The sequence below is a fragment of the Antrostomus carolinensis genome, unplaced genomic scaffold, assembly GCF_000700745.2.
Source record: "Antrostomus carolinensis isolate BGI_N321 unplaced genomic scaffold, ASM70074v2 scaffold20053, whole genome shotgun sequence".
Lineage (NCBI taxonomy): Eukaryota > Metazoa > Chordata > Aves > Caprimulgiformes > Caprimulgidae > Antrostomus > Antrostomus carolinensis.
This window is the reverse complement of record NW_010304693.1, coordinates 15,460-35,194: the sequence shown is the minus strand read 5'-3', so window position 1 is coordinate 35,194 and position 19,735 is coordinate 15,460. Positions and strand designations below refer to the sequence as shown.

General features: G+C 37.1%; 1 protein-coding gene across 1 annotated transcript in view; it reads right to left on the bottom strand.

Annotated features, from left to right (window-relative positions):
• Positions 1-19,735, bottom strand: part of LOC104522300 (lipopolysaccharide-responsive and beige-like anchor protein) — a gene marked incomplete at its 5' end in the record, with an annotated part of 30,058 nt that overhangs the window by 5,502 nt on the left and 4,821 nt on the right. The window contains 3 exons of the mRNA XM_010164543.1: positions 2,709-2,771; positions 5,465-5,642; positions 8,928-9,017. Of these exons, the coding sequence (XP_010162845.1) occupies positions 2,709-2,771; positions 5,465-5,642; positions 8,928-9,017 (331 nt within the window). The remainder of the gene's footprint in view (positions 1-2,708; positions 2,772-5,464; positions 5,643-8,927; positions 9,018-19,735) is intronic.

The window sequence follows — 19,735 nt, the reverse complement described above, 5'->3', positions numbered from 1 at the left end:
TCACCTGCTGTTTTACTTCCCCAGATAATCTTGCATTGTGAACTCACAGAATGGACAGGAATCAGTTGATTAACACATTTTACATTTTGTCCTTATTAACTGATGTGTGTGTGTACATTTATATGTATGTACATGAGTCCCTATAAATATGCATCATGAAATTCCTACACTGTAGGAAGAACTTTTAATGTGCTTTGTTCCCAAGGGAATCTGACTCCCATCCCAGGCAAGTAAGTTCTGGGCCTGGGTTTGTCTGCCAACTGCTCAGAGCACCATTACTTCCATTCCAGGTGGTCCTCCAGACCTGTCTCTGTCCTGGTCTTGTGCTCATCTTTACTCTGTTCTTGACATTCTCAAGAGCTAGCTATCCCCTAAGCTTGGGTTTACTCTACTTACTCTGTATCAAATCCTTAATTTATTTATGCTTTCGCTACGTTTAAAACGTTGATGCTGTCTTGTCCATAGAGGTAGCAAATAATTTAGCACGGTATTGCCGCTTGCTCTGCAAGTAACACATAACAGGGCCTTAACCACTGTTGAGACCATTTAAAGAGTAACAACAACACATTATAAATGCACAGTGAAGCGTTCTGTATGACAAAATAATGGCAAATAAATCCCCCAAAAACATGCAGATCAACATGTTCAGTGTGGGTAAGACCTTCAAAAAACTTCACCTCAAAAAGAGGTCTAGAACCTATGTCACATCAGAATGTTGTTTTACATCTTCCCGTGCAACTGGAAAATGAGGACAGCGGGAATCCCTCCTCATGACTAAGACAGCAACAAGATTCCTGCTATAACCATAAAAGTGTAATTTTGTGGTCCTCTTAGGTGCCATTTCTAGGTAAATGTGTCTAGCCACAATTAAAAACCTTTAATATTATCTACATAATTACTTGCTTGTACCCAATGATGCTACTTAACAGTGACAAAGAAAGCCTTAAACCTTTTAAACTATATTCAATGTAATCACAAGGCTGATTTGAGATCTATTGTATGAAGATATTATACTACTGTCAGAACTGTGAACATTAATTTTAAAAGTGTTTATACCAAACAAAAGTCAAAGTATTTTGTAAATTAAAGGCATGCCTGAAAATGGAATTATAGTTTTAAAATTATGAAAAATGCAAATGAAAATAAAAATTTTATTTCCTTCCCAATGTTCTTCACAATATGTAGAAAAATCATCAGACAGGCCCAATGCGATTTTGGTTATTTTGCTGTGATATTTATTTATATTTTTAAGATCTACTTGATAGCAGAGGTTTTAAAGCTGCTCCAAACTTTTTTGATAAATTCTATTTCAGAAAGGAAAAGAGAGTTACAGCACACGTCTTCCTCACTATAAATTATAAGCACTGCATTATTCAGATGGGAATTGATTTTTAAAACTTTGGAAAAACATTTTATCAACTCTATTTTAATATGTCCACAGTGTTCCTGATATAATTATGATAGAGCTTACCCAGCAAAATGGCTACAAAACAGCAGTCTGTAACTACAGACCGATACAATGCAGTTCCTACTGTGATACGCATATTTGTTCTGAAATTAATTCTCACTGGCTGACAGACCTGTCATTCTAACCTATCCAGGCAAGTTCATTTTTGCTCTGATTTTTCCATGCTTCTATAATTGGTCACTTCACTTCCTTTTCATTTAAACTACCACCCTGAAATGGACAGTTTAAAAAAGAGAGCTAAGTTTCAACTCTAATAGAATTGGAGGGGTACATGGGGGGTGGAAATCCTGTTGTCTTTGCTCCTGTGAACTGTCCGACAATGAGTTTGTATTTTGGGGTTAGGTTGTTTGAGTTTTTCTTTTTTTGATCATGTTTAAGGTTCCATTTGCCATACTACAGGCTCCTGAATTATAGTCCAAGTACGCACTCCCCAAAGTTGGGTCTGTAATGACCAAACTCTAACCATGCTAATAGAAAAATCCATTCTATACAGACTAATAATAAACCTCTATAATAAAAAGTCATGAATGAATCTATTACACCGAGTCATTAAGCCACAGACATTCCTCCACCCCTTTTTAATAAAAGAAAAACATAAACAAATTTAACTAGTAATGCTGTTCAAAAGATGTAATACCCTTGAAAAATGAATACTAATATCTCAATACCAAGACGGAGTGGGCAATATATTTCAACTTTGAAACCACTTTGCAATAACACATTAATCCCCTCAGCCTGAACAGCAGGTCTAGGAAGAAAGGATTGATCTCCTTTAATGATGAAACCCTGGCACCATGGTTTTATTTTTCACAACACGGTGCAGTTAAGAACCCCACTGTTATTATGAAAATTTCCTCAGCAAAGGAGCTCCATCACATTACCAGTGCACCAATTCATCATAACGTGCCTCGCTCCTGCTCATCAACAAGTCTGAGTGATGAAAAGATCCAATATTATCCTGACAGTACTTCATGCACATTCTCAATCACACATTATTACAGCATCCATATTAATTTTCACTGACACGCGTCCTAGGCCTGTTCAAATTAGGCAAACCAACGAGGGGGAGTTGATGAAATACCAGCATAGCCACAGCTCATTGCATTCCAATTTGCATGCAAATGGTTTATCAGGAAAATTCCATTCCCAGCAACCAGCAAGTGAAAAACAACCGTAATCTACACTTCAGGGCCACCATACAGAGCTTAATGAATCGCAAAGAGAGAAGGAAGTGACAGACCTATGAGAGGATCGATTTCCACTGGCAGCTGGTAAGGCTGGTCTTGTACAGCACCTTGATGAGCTGGAATTCAGGAAAGAAGATTTTAAAACTCTGCATTTTTTTTAATATGTGAAACCAAATACATTTTATAAATCAAAGCTATATCCTTTTTTTTAACCATTCAAGATTCTTCTGCATCAACTGAATTTAAAAAAAAAAAATCCAGGTGCTTTTGTGGGCTGCTTATTAAACATTTATTTTAGATTAGTGCTATTCTGAATGTATGCCATCAGCAGCAGCTTCAGTCCTGAGCCATAAGCTCTAGCAGATGCTTTACTGGCAAACTCTCCTGTCGCAACAAAACAAAATTAAGTGGTAAAGAGCACTGAAAACAAAATGTGACAACCATCTGCTGACTGTAGCAAATACTATTTTCCTCTTTACTTTTTAAAGCACTGCTTTGAACAAGTGAAGCACAAAGGACATTTTTTTTAAAAAGGCAGTTTATGATGCAGACAGGGAAGTCTCATAGTCATCCACTATTTAAGGATTCATCCATCACCAAAAAACATTTATTTGCAAATTTGCACAGAAGTTGATATATAATTCTGCTGACTAACATTTTATCTGGGCACGTGGTGTACCGGTGAAATATTTAGCTCCTGAATTTTTCTTCTGTGTTTTTTTTTTAAAAAAAAGCATCTTTTTTTTTCCCCACAGTCTCCCTCCCCTCCCCAGACTGCCCACAAGACATTCTTGGCAGCAGAACAAAAAATAATGGCTGAATACTTAAACCTATGATTTTTCTATCTACTGTCCACAGCTTAATATAAAAATTAGTATCAATACAAGGGTTTCGTAATTAATTGTGAAGCTGAAGTTCTGCTGCAATGGAACACTAACACAAACCAAAATACAGAATCCACGTGACAAAATGGAGGCACCCTCTCGGGTACCAGTGCTATTAGATGTCAGCAGAGCCACCAAACTCATATACATAGGAATGAGATTTTTAATTACACATCAGTGACAACTGGTCACTTGGCAACTTAACTTTTTTATCATGATGCCTCATTAGTAAAGACAATGGTGAGGCCACAGCAGGAGATATGGAGTAGTAATAGTACCTGCCATCTAATCCTAGGAGATCCCATTTTGGTATAAAATCGGAAGACAATAACAGTGAAGGCTAGTCTCAGGGCCCATACCCAGGTATCTTAAGCATAGTAATCCATTCACAGCCTACAGCTGATCAGTGTGCTCTCGAAGACATGAAGGGAGGTACATTTTTGTTGGGTTTTGTTTTTGTTTGGTTGGCTTTTGTTTGTCTTGAGGTCTTTGTAAAGGCAAGACAAATGTAAAATGTCTATAAATGAAAAAATAGTGACTCAAAGCAGAGCTCACTGTTCTCCCTTTCAGAGGTGAGAGAAAAACCAAAATCTGAAGGTTTTGTTTAATTCAAAACAGTTGATTATTACATGCAACAATTGGTTGCTTCCTCACAGATCACCATCCAGCAGACTTACGAGGAAATAAAAATTAATTCCTACCCCTTTAGAACCTCTTCTTTTCCCACAACTGTTGTATGCCCACAAAAGCTATTTTTTAAAAGCCTTGAATATTATACACCCAAGGTCACACATCCAAGGTATGGGAGGATATTGCCATCCTCCCTTCAAACAAATCTCAAGAGCCCTGTAAATAGTTCGTGCTCACAACTCGTTATCTAGACAAGCCTGCCTTCCCCCCTTGCTTCCCACCTTTCTTTTTAAGCATTACTTGGGTGGGTGAAATAATACATAGATGTTTCTATTGTACAATGTTGAGAGGTAATTTGTAAGAATTAGGAAAAAGCATGGGAGTCATCTGACTTTTTCAAAATGTAATCAAGGACCATAGGCACAGATTTCTTAGTAGGAATTTCAGTGATGTGAGTATTACCCTGGTGCAAATATATTCTGTTTAAGTTATTTGAGTAGAAGCTCTTTCTTCCCTTTCTGGAAAAGCCTTTGACCAGATTTACCACACAGCACTGAAATACACTACCTTTCATGGCTTGGGCCTGAGACTATCATAGTCAGGGAAAGGAGGATGAGTGCTTTTAAGATTAGAGAACATTAGAATTGAAAACAGAATTACTATATTCTCAAGTCCAACACATTTTTAAAGGAAAACTAATTTGATCAGTTGCTATGCAAATGGATATGTTGTTTTCCTTTAAATTAACAAATACATAAACACCTAATAACTTTGGGATGTTTAAGTTACAGGAAATACAGACTTCCCATATATTTTATCTCCTAATTCTCACTGAGTGGCTTTAACATCAGAACATGGTATTCATAATCAATTAGAAAGAGATAGCAGAAAAGACTTCAGGCAAGTTCTACATCCTTTAAAACTTGTCTTTCACGTGATATAGTTCAGGCTTCCATCTGACTGAAAAACAAATGCAAGAGGAAGAGTGTGACTTTATCATGATCAAATAGTGAGATAACTGGTTTTGTCTTCTTGCATAGTGCCTGATGGGCTGGAAAGCAATATATTGTTTTTACAAACCTTTTTGTGTGCTACACATTTTACTACACAATAGTACAGATTAATTTTTTTTAAGGAAAACCTAAGTCCACCTGTGAAGAGCATGCTGTGTCAATGAACTGGACTTGCTCTTCACACTATAAATTTTAAACAGTTCTGCAGCAAGTTTTGAAACAGACAACAGAAGTACTGCTTGATGGAAGTGCTTTCTTAAGCTACTGACTTAATCTACTTACCAGGAAGATTATGCCACTTGTTTACAGCAAATAGCCTATTTGCAGTAACTGTGATCACAGCAGCAGTGGCCAGACCAGGCTGGGTGTTGGCTGCTACATGAGTGACAGGGGAGTTGGATGGGAACTTTAGAACCATGATAACATCCTGTTGAGCTTGGTCTGTGAACATCAACGGGCTCTGCAGGAGGAGATACTGTTGAGTGCACACAACAAGAACCCAAATACACAGGAAAAGAAAACACAGGGAGGAGAAAAGACAGGACAAGAGAAGGAAGACTGGATTAAAACACACAAGATCCAATAGCAGCTGCAGTGAAAAGCAAATGCAGTATTAGTGGACAGACCTGTGGAAACAACCACTTTAGGTAGAAAAATCTTCAGGTACACAGTTAATTTCAGGGCCTTGTTGAACACAGGGTATCTATATACAAACTTCGCTACAGATCACAGCAGATTAAACTAAAAATTTTCTATCGCCTATCTCTGCCAAAAGAATTCTCCTTCATATCTGCATAGATAGTATGTCAAGGAAAGCAATGCCAAACTAGGAAGGAACACACAGACACAAAAAAAAAAAGTGAGCAAAAGAAATTCCTGCTCCCAGAGATTGTCTCAAGTTGCATTAAATTGGCAGACTGCAATTCTTTACAAGCCAGATGAGAACATGAAAGCACATTAAAATAAACAGATACACACATACACTAGATATATGTTCTGTATATATTTCTGGTGTACAAAAATAAGATTTATGAATGCAAAGTAGACTTTGCTGCAAATGTGTTTCAAAGGACAAACATAATTAAACGCAGTTGTAAAGAATATAAAGTGGACGTGATTACAGACACTATCCTGTGTTGTTTCTAGAAATAGGAAAGGGAGGGAATGAATCCAGACTCTCATTTTCAACATAATATTTTTAGGTTTTAGTTTTTTAATTTAATAAGTTGAAAAGTTTAATAACTTTTTAACTAAGCTCTCTAGCAATTCTGCAAACGTTAAAATATTGGGGACCTTCAATCTGGATATCAGACTTAAGAAGGAAAAGCAAAATGTAATGCGTTTGTGATTGTGTGGTATACCTAAAAAAAGAGAACTCCATTGAGATGCTGAAATACAACCATCTTAGTCACTAGTAGCCATATTGCTCTAGTATTTGTAATTTTCTAATAACTGAATTAGAACACTAATGAAGTGTTCTTGGCTATTTTCCACCTGCAATATTTCATTACATATAGGTGTATGTAAGTGCATACATTTAATGTATATTTATACAGAACTAATAAAAAAATTAAACACATTTGCATTTTTATTATCACTCCTTTTTAAAAAGTTATTAAGAGTACTTAGAGAAACATATTGCTCTATGAATTCCTATTTACAGTCTTTGCATAAAGGTGTAAATAAAAGCAACTAATAAGCTACCCAGACACCCTTCTGAGCAAGTGGCTAAAAGCCAATCAATATTATGAGTTAATCCTCCCTGGATGCTCATTCAATTAAAGGTGTCAGTAATGCCTCATCTGATGTGGCCTCAATTAAATCCAGCTATCTGATGGTTGAAAACACAAGGGGATACAGCAACAGCAGCAAAACCAGACAAATAGGCAGCCTTCATGTGACTGCTAATTACCACACCTGGTGTATATTATGGCTTGTGCACTTAACACAGCACGTGGTAGCTTTCCATTCGGCTGTATTCATGCATACATGCACACACACATGAAAACAGAAAACTCAGTAAATGATACGACTAGCAATGATTCAAAATTGTGACAGGAAAAACATTCTTACTGTATTTCAGCTCCAGGAATACTACTCTTAAAACCAGTTAATACAGAGCTATTATAAAATCATGTACTAGTAACCACAAAACTCATCAAAGCAAGTGAAGAACTAAGGGGCTTTTTCCTGTGTGTATCTCAGCACAAAAAAACCACAGGAGTTAAAAACAGTTAACTTCATAGAATTAAACTTCTCCCATTACATACTAAATCTTTACTAATTCAGCATAATGAAAAATACTACGATAAAACCACACAAACTGCTTCCTGGCATCAAATTTATTTATGTAACAATGGATCTGACAAACACATCAACAATCAACTTCTCAAGCTCTTCCTCTTCCTGAAACAAATCCCTCTAAATTAGGGCAAATACCTAGTGCATGGCACCATGACGGACACACGTGGTGTGTAGCTGTATGATGAGGGCACTTGGGGTCCCCAACATCCCCGTTAACAGGGCTCTTCTGAAAGAGAGAGCCCCATGGGTTGCACATGCAATCACTGCAGCAGTCTGCAGCCACGGGACTACGTGGGAGGTGCAATGGGCCTGCAGATCACAAATCAACATGATCAGCTCTGTCCATCCAGTACGTGGGATCCCAGGGCAGGAGCATGTCTACAGCACAGCTGTCGAAGTGTAGTATGCACTGGCTGGAGAAAGGCTGGTGGGGCTGGGGGGACAGTCAGCTGGGTAAGTCTCATGTACAACACACGACATATGTGAGAAAGGCTAGCAGCTCAATTTGACAAGAAAGTTTACACTTCTTAGACCCCTGCATCACAAGGCTTGTAAGCTCCTTTGGAAACATTTTCATGTCTTTTTTCTAAAACCTTTTTCACTTCAGATATTTTTTTAATCTGATAACCTTAGTCTGCTTGAGTAGGATGTACAACTCGGAGAACATACAAGAAGAAAATGGGGGCTTTTTAGGTCCCTCTTAACAATAAGGGAATGTAACCTTTTGAAAAACTTGTGAATTAGCAGACCATTTGCTTCACTTGTCAGAGTATCGCTTAACATACTTAGTTCTGGATCTATGACAACACAAATGATATTTTAGGCCCAAGGACTGCACACAACATGATATGGAAAGTAATCAGTAATAAAATAATAGTTTGTATAATAAAATTATATTAGACACAACTGGAGGTAAAAGGGAAAGCATGTTAATGCTCACTGCCTGGATTTTATCACCCTAGCTTTACTGCAAAACACATTTAGTCACATTCTTTGCTATGTAAGTTTCAGCTCATGAATTCCTAGTAATCCTGGTTTTAGGGGAAAACCTATGCCTGGGGGAAAAGACAAGGAAGTTCCACCTCCTAAATCCATGCTTCTTGGGGAATCTGCCAAAGATTAACTAAATCGTCTCCACGATGACTGGCTCTCACCTGTACAGGTATGGTATTCGCAAAATCAACTGATGAAGTGTTCTTAGGTTACACTGACAAAAAAGGTTTGTACTAGAAACCAATACGATCCTTTCAGCAATAAATAAAATAATAGTTAAGCACTGCATACTATCCCAGTCCTACAAAACCATAACTCATCTGTTGTTTTTAATAACACAATTCCACAACCATACAGAAGCAAAGCGAAGTGGACAGTTCTGTAACTTTAAGATAGCAAAGGAAGAGAATAAAGCGGCAGGTCACCGAAGAGTTAACATGGTACTTACCACCTGCATGGCAGAACTTCTTGGAGGATGTGGTTCTATGAGCAGTTGGGAAGGGGTCTGTCCAAAACTTCGTATTTGAGCTTCAACAGCCTGGAAAAGGCACAGGCAGGTTTGCATGTTAAGAGGTGCTAATTACAGGCAATAGAACCATAACTGTCACCTGAAAATGTCATTCTACGCTTCTGGCTTGTTTCATGTTGAAAATCAACCCCGTGTGTTCACTGTGGGGCTAAGTGCTTGGCACTGGTACTAAGAATGAGGTAATCATTTTAGTACTGTGGATGCTATTTCCATGAGAAACTCTGCAAAACCTCATCCTGCTCAATGATATTAAACAGAAACAAGCTATTATAATCAGAAACCCTCTTTATTGGCTCCATTTTTCCTTTCTAACACTGGCTTATCCTGTTTGTATCATAACTCAGAAACAAAAGTTAATTTTTAAAAAGTTTCTATAGGTATTAAGAGTGTTCTACTTTCTACTTAAACTCCATTGCTTAGTTTCACAGCTGTAACTACAACGAAAGCGACACCAAGCTTTTTTTCTTCTTTTAATTTTTATTCAAAAAAAGCAAACAACCTTAGGATGCATCGAACTACTGACAGCAAGACTAATATTAAATGCAGCTGAAGGAGAACATGAAGATATAATGCAACAGATTTTTTTAAAAAAAGTTTTTCTGTATCTTCAGCAAGATGCTTTATCACTTTTTTAATAGGGCATACATAAAAATGCCATCTCATGCTTAGTGATTTCTTAAAAATAATTATTCTGAAACGTGTGAACTTACACCTCTTGCCTAGGCATGTCCTACTAGTTTTCCCTGTTGCCACCTATTGGCCCACTGGCTTAAAGATAAAATCAAGCAGCCAAAATTCAACAAATTATTTCTTGTCAGCCAGGCCCATGCACTATGCACAGAAAAAGGCTAATACTAAATCTTAAATCATTCATCTTAGATTAAATCTCTTTCATTGTGAGCTAAACTAAATTTACTTTGCATTTGCTGTGGGCTTACAGATTGTATATGGGCCCATATTTCAGTTTCGCTGTTGCATGGTGCATTGAGCCCTACACTCTGAAAAGCGTCTGGTGATGCTGAGTACCTAACGTGAGGCATTAGCAAGTCCTGCTTTCAAAAGAGGTCCTGAAAATCAGGCCTTTCAAAAAGTGTTTTTAATGGAATGCTTGAATGCTAAAACACAAAACCACTAGTCACTTTTTAGCTATTAGAACATCATGTTTTTCTCTCAGAGCTGCTTCTTTTTCATGGCTCAACATACCTTCTGAGGCTCCTTACACTTATATTTCCTATTCTATTTTAGCCACCTATTAAAATCTTTGAGATAATAGAATAATACTTTTGTTGATCTTATTCTTACAAACAACTATAATAATAATTATAAAGACTATTACTAGGACACACATGTTGTCCTGTTACAGAAATAAGAAAGCTAAAAGTAGAATGCACCTGAGGCCTTAAGATCATCAAAAAATAATCATCCTCTGTTAGGAAACATGCCATCCAAAGCATTTGACCTTACTACATTTGGCAGGGCTTTTCAAAAATCTGAACTCACCGGAATAGGAGTTGCAATTACTCAATGGACAGATTCTAACACTCTTACCTACTCTGGGAATCACCTTAAACTTCAAAGAACTAGTGAATAAGTAAGTTTATTGAAAAGCTGGCTGAAATCTGACATACAAACACTGTGATTCAATGCATACTTTCTGAGGAACAGCAATATCAGGTCTGTGAAACACTAACATTCAGTAAGACCATCAGAGTCCCCTTCCTAGTGATAAAACATGCCACATTAAAATTCAAATCTGGGTTTTTGGGACTCAGGATATCAAGGGAATCACAAGGGCAAAGGATCTGAGGTCCCTTAAGACATGAGGCATTAACAAAGAAACAGCATACTGATCAGCAGCTCTACCCTCTCCATAAAAAGCTGCTGGTTTCAAAACATCCAGATTAAAAAGATTTGCCTACATTTACTTGCAGATTGAGTGGAACATTTCTACTAGCAGATTGGAATTCTGTGTTGCATTGAGAACAGAGCTAGAAGAACATAGGAGAAGCAGAACGCAGACAGTCCTGGATGTCAGTTATTCTGTGCCTGTTAAAATCTTTAGGGCAAATCTACAGTCTATAGGATCTACTATTTATTTCCTATAAAATATATATCCAATATATTATTCAAAATTCATAAAATATTCTTGAAGTACAACTCCCATGTATTTCTTTTAGAGCAGAAAACAGAATAGATAAAATGAGGAAATAGTAAGCTTCAGACTTGTTAACTTCCCTCTATATTGACTTATGATCAATATAGAAAATTTCATTCCAAAATAGCTCACGTTCAGCATTTAAAGGGAGTCAGAATTTTGTCTTACCCATGAAATCAGGTATGTCCTTTAATTTCCAATGCTACTCCTACAAACTATACTCTCTTACATAGTCTCAGTACTACGAAAGGGAAAATTAAACACAAGACACCATATACTGATGCAGAGCGTTTCAAATACTTCACCTACATTAATCATAGCAAGAGCCCAAACTGATGTAGAACAAAAATCAGATGTTATAATTACTTCCATCAAGGAAAGATCAGCAGTCAGAACGCTATTTTCCACAGTTCAGATCTCAGAGGAACCCGTCACCTTCCAGCAACACAAAAACTGGAAGAGACAGAGTTATGATTCCACTGCTCACTCACATACATGATGGTCATCATTATCACACTCCTAGACCACACAACAGCAGCAGCAGAACAGCTATTTGTCTCCCACCCACCCTCAGTGCAGAAAATAATCTCTCTGGGATATTAAAACCAAGTATAAAATATTCTGCTCAACAAACAAGTAGATAATCATTGTCTGTTTTCACATAGTGTTCTGTCAGAACTGGTGAAACTGATTACCAATGGGACAATGATTTTGCCAAATCCTGCCTTAGAGGACCACAAATTCTCCGTTTTCAGTCTTTAACAGAGAGTTTCTACATCCATGTTTATGATCTAGCTTGAGTTTGGGATTTACAGTTCCAGCACAAACAAGCCTTTTAGACTCGTTAGGTTCCATCTGGTCCTTCCAAAAAACACGAGAGCCTACATTTCCAGGATTACAATAGTCTCCTGACACAGTCTTTCCCTTTTAGCCAATAGAGCTGGGAAAAATTTACATTCAGATCACGTCCTACCACAGACAACAAGGTTTCATCAAACATAAAAATTGTACATGAGAGCAAAGGCACAAATATAGGTATCTATATGTCCTCTTCACTGAAGTCTTCAGAGTTCCAAAAGAAATTTTCAAAAGTGACTAAAGGCAACAACACTTGGTCAGTTATGTCTAGACATAGTGGCTAGACTTCAGCATAAAAACCTTTTGCATTCCTTTTAACTACCAAGAAAAAAAAGTAAAGGTTTCTTTATTTAGCTTCAACATTTCTTAATTATGACCGCCCTTTTCCCAGATTGTATTCGAAGTCAATCCAGATGTCAACTCCATGTTCTGATGATGTCTCAGTCAGAAGGATCACATACAGAAGGATGCAAGATGACCTCCCTCTGTCAGTAGAAATATGTGATGGTGGAGCTAGAATCAATCCCCATTCTTTCAATTTACATAAGAATAGAAAGAGAAATACGGGGCATTTTAGCCACCAGATGTCACTCAGACTTTTGTTCAGCCTGTCAAAGAAAATCAGCTAGGAGTAGGGAATCTTTTCCTCAGAGAGATAATTAATATCTCCTTTGAAGAAAACAACCTAGCACTTACCTGAGAATACACACAGTAAAATGACAATCAGTCAAAAAGTCAACAACTCACTTTCAAACAAATTATAGTCCAGCTTCTAACTTAATTTTTTTGAAAAATTTATTACTAACATTAATTGGTATTACTAAGAGACAGTCAGCTTCTTCTAGTGGCAAAGGAAGGGCATCTGTTCTCACACTGCTGAATCCCTCGGGAGCATACAACCATTTCGATTATAGTAGGTAGAAATATTTAGGAAATTTGCACAAGTAGTTTCACATCTGTTAAAAGCACTATATAACTGGAAAGGAATAACCTTTGTTTGAAAGACATCATTAGTTCCACAAACTCTTATCTCTGAAAGTAGGCTGCATACGATAAAGTAAAACATAGTATCATTCAACATTTTGTTTCACTGCTTCTCGAGTGTCTCAGTAAAATAGCCTTCTTCCTGTTAATCCTCTACAAAAACAAAACTTTGGTAAGGCCAGAATTGTTCCAGATGCTCCAACAAGAGGTAGTAAAATGAAACAAGGTAACTAACCCTTTACAATAATCCACACAGCATGCATCTCAAACCACATACTTATATGATAAACATGGTATTTAAAATGTTAATTAATTGGTAACTATGAAAGCCATAAGCAAATTTCACAAGTCGGGGGGTGGGAAGGGGAGTAGGGAAGTAAATTAAAAGAGGAAGAGTGAAAACCTGAAAAATTGGCTTAGCTATAATGTAGCTTTTGGCCACTGCTTAGTACAGATATTTTTATTCTCTGAATTTACCCCCTAATCTAACTGTGAAGAAAGTTAATTCAACAGTATGCAGTACCCACCAAATACGGCTGTAAATTTTTTGGGAAGGAGGGTGATGGGGAGGTTGAACATATGGATGCAGTTAAGGTAAAAACAGATGTTTGTTACTTTTCTTTGCAGCAACACTCAGAAACTAAGTCAAAATTGCTTTTTTTTCATGTTTATGTCTGAAAGAACTATAAAATTAAATATGAGGAAGGGCGGGTGGAGGGGGAACTGCAGTGAGTGTCACAGAGAAAGAATGAAATGGTCTCCAGTTTTGAACTCAAATTCTGAAATGAAGGCCCATGTAGTTAAAAGGCAAGACATACACCATTTAACTCTAGATTTAAAGACCCTTAAAGAGACTAGCTCAGAATTGCTTTCATCATGCCTGCTCAGACACAAAACACCAAATTGCCTGAAGAGTGTAAGGGCACAGCATAGCCATGTTAAAATGCACGCCTCGGTCTGAACGCATGACAAGCTACAGCCTTACTGTGCTACGACGAGACTACTTTCAGTCTATGTGCCTTTACAGATCTACACCAAAGTACTTCCAGTTACTTCTCAATTCTGTAGGCTTGAATCGCTAAGCATTTGAAAACCCAGGTGAAATAAAACAATTCATTGTAATACATATTCTTTTAGCATACGTGTTGGGCACAGGACATGCTCTGGGTTCATCCACTGTCTTTCTACCCAGTATTTATCTCCAGAAAATAACGGTCATTGCAAAAATAATTACTGTGGCTCTCTGCTGCTCCTACCTCACTTTTCAATATTGAAAAAGGTTTACACACATGTTCCTCAGCGATTTCAATTGGCTTGAGCGATATGCACTTATGATTTCTTGCTTTCCCTTTCCTTCCACACAGATGTTGATTTACAGCAACAGAGAACACAGAATATTTGACAGGTTTCCCCTCAGACAGTGAAGCTGAATGGCTTAGCAGCCAACTGACTAGCTCCTGTCCCCATGGGGTAGTGATTAACATCAAACTCTGATAACAAGTGATCAGAAAACCTCTTCTGACCAGATACTCACTTACAGTCCTACGATAAGATTCTTGGTTAAATTCCTCACGGACTACAGAGACACAGATAAACACTAGTCAGCGAACAAGCACCATTCATAACAATTAGATAAAATTGCTGAAAACAGGCTAAAGATTACAGAAGAGAAGCTCTTTGTAGTAGCATCTACCCGTTTCATAACAATCCTGTTAGGTCAAGATCATGAAAAATGGGCAAAATGCTTTTCCAACACAGGCAATGTATTGCTTGCTGACTGTACACCTGCCCTGGGGATATTGCACTACACTTGACCCATAGAAAAAATACAGCGCTCAAATGTTAGTATCATAAATTCACACAATCCCATCTGCTCTTTTAAAAATAAAATGAGCAGCCTAATTTCTTCATGCCAAACCAGAAAAATCTTTCCCTTGTTTCGACTTTGCAAATCAACCCTTTTATATTGAATCACTTCAATTTTTGGTTTCATCATTGCACTGTTCACTTAATGTACTGGTTTAAAGAAGACTGCCTACACTAGCTTTGAAATATAACAAACAGCAGGGGAGGAAAGGGAGCAAGGAGAGAAGAAAGGCTAAAGAAGAGATACTACCAGATCAAGAGATACCTACTGTTCTCTAGGTATCATTAAACAAGCCTGCAAAATGTTTGTGATATACCCCCTGTTAACTAAGCAGAGTATAAAGATGCCTGTTGCAGCCCACTAATGCAGTTACTACTTCAACTCAAGTTGAAGTAGGGTCATGGCTCCGGAGAGGAAGCGTGGGCAGAAATACTGTCAACAAACTGCAGAGGGGGACATTCTTAGCGTACACTAGCAAGTTGGTTTGAAGTAAAAAGTGTACAAATTTTGCCTGCTGTGGTGCATTAGGGATATGTGTAACAAAACTGAGTATGCCTCATTACACAAGGAAACAACATTAAAATGTACAAGTGAAAGCTATCAAATCAAAATGAAGCATAGGGGTTTTTTTCTTCCTTCCTTGTAGCTTCCTTGAAAGAAATGCATCTGTTGTATAATATTTTTATTTTTCTCCCTAATTTCAGTTCCTCCTGTCTGCTTAAAACATCATAGTTGTCGGTTTCAAAGTTGGTTACTAGTCTAACCACTTGTTATTTATTAAACCCAAACTCCTATAGATACCTGGAGAGGGGAGGGGTTACCTTACACAAGGTTTTTTTTTCTCAAAGCTTTTTGTGATTCCATATATGAATATATATGGAATGTTCTCCTGTTCACATCACAGAAAAGTGTAGAAGGGAGCACAGCATAGGATACCTTCCACCACCCCTTTAAAACAAAAACACTAACCCAGCTCTTAAACTACTTCTAAAAAAAAAAAAAATCTGTGAGAATGAAGAAAAATGAAGTCTTTTTCCAGACAAATCAGTGTGACAATTGCATGGCAGCCATTTAGGTGTTCCTGCTCCGGCAGGGGGATTGGACTACATGATCTTTCGAGGTTCCTTCCAATCCCTGACATTCTGTGATTCTGTGTCATTAAAGTAAAACAGGAAGTAATGACAGTTTGTGAGAATACAAATAGATCCCCCTCAGGGCCGGGCAAGATGCTCCAATCTGAATATATACATTCCAGGCATATTAAACAGAGGCATAGCACGGCCTGGATGCAATCTCCAGTTCACGCAGCTGTCCGTCTACTGCAGCGTAATCCCAGCTGCCAATCTGAAAGAAACCAGTTAGTCAGAGCAGACACAACCAACAGAAACAAATGTCACTCAATAATGTTCAGAGGCACTGGGTTCATGGATAATTTCAAACAGTATCTCTGTCTGGAGCACTGATGTGCTCATTCAAAACACCTAAATCTTTGGCTACTGGAAAGAAGCAGATAAAAAAAAAACAACCCTAGAAGTAGAAAAACAGGTCTGGTAGTACTTCAAAAAGACTGACAAAGTAAAAAGGGAAAAGAGTTTAAAATGAAAGTTAAGATGAATTTAAAGACCTGCAAATAAAACTAGATTCAATACAAGAAAAATCCTAAGCAGCTCTGGGGCTAGATTTTAAAAATATAATAGTCTCCATTTTATTTGAGCACCAAAAGCAAAATTGCCTCATGTCTCTCTTCACTGTGGCAGCTGAAGATTTCAAGAGAACATTGCTGTCATTTCAAATCAATAATTACCACATAGAAAGTAGTGGCATTGCCATGTGAAATACCTTGAAACTTCATCAATTTCTGGTATCATTCATTCTCTCCTGTAAACAGCTAAATATAATCTACAATACAATCTAATATAAATATAATGCGACTTTCAAACAGTCTACTTGCTACTTAGCTGACTCCAAGTTTTCTGATATAAAACTTTTTCCTCTGGTAAAAAGCAATCTGTTCCAATCTGCTAGCATTCCATGGAATTTCTTCAACTTTGATGCAATCTCTATTCATTAAATAAAAAAGCTTCATTAAAATAAAATTATTTCAATACGAATGAGGTTAATACACTGATGAAAAAAAATGGTATTTAATGGTTTTTAAACTGTGTTGCATCATCACCTTTCAGAATCTGTAAGAATTGTGAAAAATAAACAAATAACAAGCTAAGAAATACATTTATTTATACTAAGTCATAACTACTACCTGCAAGATCAAACTTGCTGTTTTCAAAGTATGGGTACAATACTAATCTCACAGTCTTCTACTTCAATAAATGAACTTTTTGTTATTATTTAATAAAATGCAATGTTTAATTGAGACTTGATTTTTGGATACTGCTTGAGGAAAAGCACCTTCAGCATGACCACAAGCTTTCTCACTCAAGCAGCAGCTACTGTTCAAATATAACTAAGAATTAATATAATACAGTTTGGTAAGTAAATACCACACCACATCTGCAGATACAGTGGGAACACTGATGAGCTAGACACCCTAGGCTGCAATGAGCAAATACAATGAAAATATTAAAAAAAAAATAATTTCCCAATTACTGTGAAAGTTAATACAAATATTGTTTGGACCGTGTAAAGAGTCTGCAAATATAAGCCTGATGACACTTAAAAAAAATAAAATGACATCTTTGTAGCCTCTTCATTTCCATGTTTGATTCAAGGCTAAATGACTTAGTGTATAATAACTGTAGGTATTACACACTAGTATATCTCATCCTTTCCACATATGGAAGAGGGAAAAAACGTTAAAAAATGAAAATAGATTCTATTCAAAAAAGTTATTTTTGAAGGGTTATGAATATCACTTTTTTCCATCCCTTGTTCACCTTTGATTACTCTTTCTTATTTAATGCTGGCCAACAAATATGTCAGCTATCTACGACTGACCAGCCAGGCACAAATGAAAACGTAAAGAGCCCAGGGGGGCTCAAGGCCTCTCTGGCTCTGATAGATCCACAAGACAGGTCAAGCAAGAAGAAGTGAGGGAACTGACTGCGCTGAAAATTTCTATCTTTTGAATTTCAATTAGGGGCTGAGAAAAAAAGTACTTGGAGCTGAAGAACTAATTTACATGAGTTACCTCCTTCCAAAATGGTTTATTACTTCTAGCCAAAGCAGTCGTTGAATTCTTATTTTTTTAATCCTTATACATCAGGCATCTCAGTCCTTCTTTAATTAACTCTAAAATATCAGTCTCTTTCCTGATGGATGGAGAAGCAGAAGCACCAGATAACATTAGGATCTATTCTGTAATGCAGGACAAAAGAGAACCTCCAGGTCAAATATTTTCCTGGTTCAAAACTTAGCTGAATAATTTTATGTCTGTTTCTAAGCGCTGTAGTAAATATGTAAGTTAAGACAAAGGGCAATAAACGCCCATTTGTCATGTCAAACTCTAGTTGAAGGGAATCAAAGAAGTGCCACACCTCTCAGATATCACAGTAAACGTTTGCTTATGCTCATTTTGCCTGTGTACTCCAACATCGCAGATAGGTCACAGTGTGAGATGTGAGAATTAATAGGTAAATGATACAAACTGGTGGCAGGAAAGGTGGTCCTGTTACTTTAATGCTCCCTTTACCAGAAGAAAATACTGTATCTTTTTGAGGGAGAGTCTCAGGGCCCAGACAAGCTGATTCCATGCAGTAGTGGTACATGCCCACTCACAACAGCATGGGAGGCCTTGTCTTCCTTACGCAATCCTGCTCTGCACACCTTCGCAGGAAAAGACCAGGGCACAGGCTTGGTTGCAGCTGACAAATCCACCTCTCCTTAGCCATGACATCAGTATGCTTCCTTTAAATATACTCTTCCTAATTCTGGTTCCATATAATGGTATTATTTTAATACAGATTTGCAATTAAAACTAGACCAATTCTTAACATTTATTTGGCTTTTCACACTGTTCCTGTGCTGTACAACATCAAGCATACCATCTGTGCAACACACTTCTGGACAGAGATGATTCAAAGATTGTTTCTACAGCACTTTGAATTTTGCCTGCATGAATTCGTTACTTACTGAATTCAGCACATCTAAATTTACTGCTCTGTGACAGTATTTTATAATCACTTTATCCTTCTTTTTAAAACTCATGCAGCCACAACAAAGACTGTTGCCCAAACTGCTAAAAACAGACGGATCGTTTTCCCAACTATTTAGTAAATGTTAACTATGCTATAAATACAAATCATGTTTATACTTTGTGAAAGATTCACTGTTGTCAGAGTTCTCCAGCTGAGTTAGAGCTGAAATATGCTATTAACTCCCACCATGAACACAGCTAAAAGAGAGGCCAAAAATGCTTTCTCTGGGATAAGATATCAGATCTGCTACTGCTGCCATGAAACTGGGGTCATGTAAACTAAACATCCTTGTAACTTCTTTTGGAAAGCACAGAAGTCTCTCAAACTGTAAATATTTAAAAATAAAATTAGACTCATAAGAGACAGGTCTAAGATGCATAAAACTTACCCAAAGATATTAATCTTGGGCAACATTTAAAAGCTATTATCCATAAAATAATATATCCCATATGCCTTAAAACTGAAAATAAAAGAATTATTTCCTCTCCTTATATAATCGGTAGTGGCACATTCAAATAACATACCAAATGCTATGTCCAAGCTGATTCTTCACAATTTTTGAAACTCCTCAGTTCATATGGAAATAAAATATCAACAGCAGAAAGAAAGGTGCTGATAAAATGGAGAAAGCTGTGCTTCCTAATGTTAAACAGACTACCTTCACGTAACAAAAAGGCACCTTTGCTTCAAAGGAAGAAGTATAAAACAA